Here is a 6190-nt window from a genome sequence, read left to right as displayed (position 1 = left end):
AGCCTCGGTGCTGTGGCTGTGCCGAGCCACCCCTCGCTCGTAACCCACTGACACTGGGTCCCACCAACGACGGCACGGCCATTTCCGCGTGGCCACTCTGCGGGACGGAAAGGTTCCGCCTGGTCGGGGCGTGGCAGGGGACCCGCTCGGACGTCATTCGCTGACGCTGAGCCGTGGGCCCGGCATGCCAATGGGGTACATGTTGGGTACCGGGTGCCAGCGAGCGAGCGAGCCGTAGCTCTCGTAAGGGGGGTTGGGTGGTGTCGTGTGGGTGTGGGTCAGGGTTATTTTAACCCGCGGTTTTATTCCGCCATTTAAAAGCCCGGGCACCACGCCGCGGCCTTGGTTCGCCTCCACCTCCACGCCCCCCACATCCCACTCGCCTCTGCTCCCTTCTCCCTCCCCACCCACATCTCCACCTCTCTCTCTCTCTCTCTCTCTCTCTCTCGCCGTCGAGGTTTGGTGACCGAGCTGAGCCGCGGCGGAAGCCATGGCCGCCGTCGACGCGGACGCAGACGCGCTGGCCGCCGACATCATCTGCTCGCTCCGCGCGGCCGACCTCGAAGGGTGGACGCCGCCGTGGTGCAAGCCAGGGCCCGCGCCGAAGCGGAAGGGGGAGCTGATCTGGCCGGCGGTGGTGCGGGGGAAGCGGTCGCGCCGCCGCTCGCCGTCGGCGGGGTCGGCGGCGACGGCCTCAGGGAAGGGGAGGTGGGGCCGGGCCAGCCCGGCGTCGCCGCTCGACAACAGCGGCGGCTCCGGCTCCGGCGCCTCCACAAGCGGCGGCGAGGACGGCGGTTTCTGCTCGCCAGGACACCGCCGTGCGCCGGCGACCAAGGTTCGTGACTTCGCACAGACACACACACATCTCTTTCTCTCTCTGGTGTGGCCACCGCCGCCGTGCTGCTTTGGGTTCTTCTCCCTCCCCCACCACCAGTACCCTCTCTCTATCTCTCTCTTTCTCTCTCTCCTATCCACTGTTCTCTTTCCGAGCGTTCTTTGCCCTCTTCCTTTTTTTTGTTAGCGTGACGAAACTGCCCCTACTGGTCAGCAAAAATCCCTTCCCTTCGTCACTCAAACACCGCCTCTGCACTTTCCTTCAGCCTTCCACCCACTCTTTCCCCTCAAATCCACACTTCCATAAACTCATCTCATCTCTTCAGTGCTTAAAATTTTCCGTTTACTTGCTGCGGACGTCAAGTTCCGGCCCACGTTTCGCTTCACAGATCCACATTCTCTTTCCGATTCCTATGTTTATCCCAAAATTTCCGAATTCGTACGTTCGATTTGCAAAGTTAACAAAGAAAAAAAATCATTTTGCGTTTTTCATGGTGCGTGTGTTTCTTTATGCGCTTGTGGTTGACTCCTAACTGGGGAGGGGTAATTCCGGCAATGCGCGGAAGCCGGTGGGTGCGGCCGGAGCTGGGGCCTTCCATAGCTTCCGTGCCACCAGATTGCCCAAGCTGCCCCTCTCACCTTGGGAGGCGAGGTCCTCACAGAGCGTTTCGTTCCCGGGGGCAGTGCGGTCATTTTCGCCGTCATTTATCCTCCGGTGCAATTGCTCGTGTGGTGGGACTGGGAGCGTGGAGCCGGTGCCCCCCCCCCCCCCCTCGGGTGGAGCAGTAGACAGAGGGAGATGCGGGAGTTAAAACGCGGCGCGGCTGCGCGACACGTGGGCTCCCGCCGACCCCGCGCGCGCGCTGGGGCGAGCTGCTCGCCGCCTTCCGCCGCGCGCACAGGCCGGGTCATGCCGCGCGGCGAGGCGCGGGGCCGGAGTCGCCAGGTTCGCACGAGGACGAGGGCCCCAGTGTTCTTTGCGAGGCGTGGACCGCGGTGTCCGGCTGGGGAGTGGGTCCACTTTTCCCCCTTGTGGAAAGAAGCTGCGCGCGGGGCCCACCTGTAATGCACCGTGGAAAGGTTTATGGTGCTGCGTCGGAGGGTTGTTTGGCCGATGTGTTTTCTTGCGGACTCATCCATGGAGGAATTTTTTAGATTTCTTTTCCGGCTAGAGGAAGAAGAACAATAATGGATAGGTTTGTTGCGCGTGTCTTCGTGTGGTTGCCCGATTGGTGGGTGGATGGGATATTCTAGCTGGGAGTTAGGGAGGAGGCCCTGGATATGGAGCCGTTCCCTAAGCATGCTATTGTTGTGTCTTGTTTTCTTTTCCTTATTTTGTAGTCCTGCTCTGTGATTTGCTTGTGTTGTGTGTGCTTTTTTCTGTGATACCGCTATGTGATTCTGTATCCGTGATGTTGTTGGACAGCTATGCCTGGTGGCCAGCATCAAGTGTGTGTTTCGTTGGACTTGTGTGTTGATTGCTTGGCCATGGACTTATGGTTTGCTTCCTTTCACTGCAGGTGGGTTTCATCGAACGGCCGCAGCTGACCTTCCAAACCCCTGCTCCACGGCCCACCGGTCAGCGACCACGGAAGAAAATGGTGAGCGCCTTGCTCTTACAAGTCATATACACGTTAATCTTGCTTATGATTCAGCTTAGCGTGACTGATGGGCTGGCGCGAGGTAGACTCAAAAACTGTTTTGGAGGTGTTTTGCTGTAGAAAAGTGTAAGGTTTGTGTTCGCGCTTTACTGGTCTTAGCAAAAGAAAGTCATGACCTGGTCTTAGCAAAAGAAAGTCAAGAAAAAAGGCTGTTTTAGTGGTGGTTGAACTACGCTTGTACTAGTTCAGAATAAAGCAGCAGCAGCTATATATCTGTCTGGAGTTTGAATGAGTGGGATGGTGAACACAAAGTGGAGTCTTAAGGACAAAGCCTTAAAAGCCACAAATGCGTACTGGCCAAAAAGATCTACCTCATCATCAAGATGGTCCGGCTCCAAAAAAGCTCAAAAAATTAGTAAAGTTCAGAGAATGTCCTGTTTCTTGCCCCTGTGTCTTCATTTGGCTTAATGCTTGGCTCTGTTTGCAGAGGCTACCGGAGGTCCAGCAGCTGGTGCGGTCTCTCGCGGTGGAGAATGAGAGCCTCCTCGAGGTGATAAATTGTTCTTTACTAAGTACTTTCAGAGTATTTGCTGCTAGTTTTACTGACCGCCGTTGGATCTTGCTTGGCTATGTGTGCAGGAGATGCGGGCTTTGCAGAGAGCTTGCAATGCGCTGTCAAAAGAAAATGACAAGCTTGAGGTAACATCAATTGTAATCTTTTTCTCTTGTTCGTTGTGTCCCAAATTGGTATGTGGGCCACCAAATGGTATCTGTTGGTGGAATGGCTTATGAAAAGGCTGTCTTCGTTGTTTTGGCTTCAAGCATAAGTTATAGATTTTATATTGCTAGCAGGAGAGTTCTTTAAGCCTCCAAAGGTAGCAGTCTACATAATCCTGTGATAATTTTTATGTGTTTTAGTTTGTAAGCTATCCACGGGCAAGATGCTAAACGGTCTACAAGTTTGTGGCCAGCATCATTTTGCTGCCTCTCATCTGCCACTGGCTGATGAGTAGAGTAGATGATGGGCTATGTTAGATGTAGATTTCTCATGTTTTTGGAGACAAAAAAAATCTCTGAGTAAATCTTGGATCTCAGCTGTAGGTGAAACTGATTGTTAGTAATTCCACCTGTAAGCAGAGAGTGCTGCATCCTACCTACAGCCACTCATGAGAGGGGCAGGGCACCATCAACTGAAGAAAATCCACGCATTTATAATAAATAGAGAGATTACCGACCCGTGCCTCTTGTACCAAGAGGCCTTTGCAATAAGCATATGGAATACTATCTGATTCTGATCGTTCTGAGCAAAACTAGGGCGGTATGGCCTAAATTTTGATTCAACTAACACATAGATCTCCTTGTTTATTATGACACTCGTGATATATGGATAACTACCAATGGTCAGCAATAGCAGTAGGGTTGCCATGATGTGTGTCCGGTTGTGCTGTCAATTTTCTTGATGCAAGTTGCATCTTCAAAAACCCAACATTTGTGTCTTGTTGGATGAATTGACACTGACCAACATACTATTCAGTTGTTAAGTCAAGGATTAGGACCATCGTGGCAAGGTTCCAATTTTTCTGAATAACCTGTATTACGTGGAGTTTGTGACTGACATCTCAGACCAATAAATGGGCTGATTGGTCAGTGGGACCGCGGCAGCTACAAATGGTCTCACATCTGGAATCAGAAGCAACACGTCAGTGTTACTTTTAGTTTCTCAGTGGTCAGTGATTTGTTGACAATTGACAAATTCTGTGTATAATTGTTTTCTGACAACGTTAGTATTATGACATGACCACAATAAGGATTAAAAAACAGAACATTTCTTCCAATGGAAAATGGGGCACAACTAAGTTGTCAATTTAGTATAATGCGGTGTTTTCATTAACTTTAGGGATACCTTGTTTATAACAAACCCATCCCTGTTATATTTGCTGTTGCTTTGTTTGTCACTTCCGTACAGTTACACCTGATCCCAATCCCAGCTACTAGAAATGATGGTTGCTTTCTTTGAGCTATCCATCTGCACCCTAATTGATGAGTAACGGCATGGAGACACGAAAATAGTCAATGCTATGGATTTAGACCTGTGCCAAGATTTGTCCTTTCTAATTTCACACCATCTTAAAGTCAACCGTTCTTCAAAATGGATTCAATGTTTTTTTTCGGCCTATTGATTGACGTATTGTGTATACATACAAGAAAAATGCAAACCACAGCCAGCATTGCATGAACACTCATAATACAATGTTAAAATGGGTGTAACGGCTGCTCCTTACATAATCATTTTCCTAGGGTTCCAGTTTGTGATTTTCTGTATGATAACTGCCGTCCTCAGTACTGGAAGGCCATATATGTGTTTAAATCATCTCCACAAAACCTATTCAAACATTCCTGGCAATATAAACTTCACCACAACCCACATCCCTTGAAGCCACAACTTCCGGAAATGGTAATCATGTGTCCTTCTCCTTCACCTTCTTGAATGATGTATATGAATGCAATGATCTACCACTAAGAAGCAACTTTTTTAAGCTTAAGATACTGCAGTTAAAACAACCTGCTTACCTAATCCTGTCTGGTTCAGTTGAAGCGTAGTTGCAACCAACTGGGCCACTTGTTTTTAATGGTGGCCTTTATGCCTCTTCTCTCGTCTTTTCTGCCATGAGATAGTGCTCGGCCCATCCATTATAATGACCAACATTCTGGATCTGTCAAGGTGTGTTTCATGCCTATTAATTCCTATTCAGTACATGTTGATTTTGGGCAGTCCATGGGACATCTACTTTTACTCAGCTTTGATTTTGCGGGGTCACCATGCTCATCTCAATTAGGCAATTACATAAGCCATTGCAGCTTCACGTTTGTAATAGGTAGGTCATATCTGGCTTCACCTTTTCCCATTTCAACATGTTGTAGATAGATAAAATAACTGTTCAATCCAAGAATCCCATACTTCCGAGTAAGCTGTTGTGCTTTATCTTCTCGTTGTGAAAGCTTTCCATGAATAATCAGCCAATATTCAATGCCTGGCTGCAATTTATCTTAGTTCTGTCGGCATCGAATTGGGAACAATAGAGACATCTAACACAATGTTGTTGTTATTACGCAGACAAGATTGGAACAATCCAACTCGCAGAATGAAATCACATCAAAGGAGCAGAATGGAAAGCAACAGATTGATCAACGGTTGGTTACTCAGTCCCCACGAGACAGCTTCGTGCTACCAGATCTCAACCTTCCTCCACAGGACACTGCCTATGTATCATCAATCCACTGATCACTCCAGTTTTCTATCAATCCACTGGTCACTCCAGATTTCTGCGACTTTGTTAACCGAATAACAAGTGTACATAGAGGATGCAAGGTAGCAGGCTAGAAGGCGCACCGCCACGTCATCCTTGGAGAATGACACATATTCGATAAGTTGTTAGATTAAAGAGTTTAGTACCACTATAGTCCTAAGTGATAAGCCACGCTGTAGCTAAAGCAGAGACGAACTCACCTGACATTGTTTTGCCTAGCGCATCTGCATATGGTAGAGCTGAAGCTAGTTTCAGCTCAAACTGACCTCCACAATGCAGTGGATTTAGATGAATTTATTCATGTTATTTGTTCAATTAAGTGAAATATTACCTGTGATCTGGCGTTTGTGAGGAGAACACTGTTACTTATTTTCTGTCTGGTTTGTGGATCTATGGTTCCTCCAGTTGCAGCTAAAGAAAGTATCCAAGGTTTTTACTCCATGCAAA

At 48.7% G+C, this 6190-nt stretch overlaps 1 protein-coding gene across 1 annotated transcript; it reads left to right on the top strand.

Moving 5' to 3' along the window:
* The first annotated feature begins 288 nt into the window (after window positions 1–288).
* On the top strand, window positions 289–6190 carry LOC133918513 (uncharacterized). The gene is made up of 5 exons (XM_062362417.1): window positions 289–835; window positions 2355–2435; window positions 2923–2985; window positions 3075–3134; window positions 5551–6190. The coding sequence occupies exons 1-5, from the start codon at window positions 491–493 to the stop codon at window positions 5716–5718; spliced, it is 717 nt and encodes a 238-aa protein (XP_062218401.1). The 5' UTR covers window positions 289–490; the 3' UTR covers window positions 5719–6190.

Source organism: Phragmites australis, chromosome 5 (assembly GCF_958298935.1).
Source record: "Phragmites australis chromosome 5, lpPhrAust1.1, whole genome shotgun sequence".
NCBI lineage: Eukaryota > Viridiplantae > Streptophyta > Magnoliopsida > Poales > Poaceae > Phragmites > Phragmites australis.
This window is presented reverse-complemented; position numbering and strand designations above follow the sequence as displayed.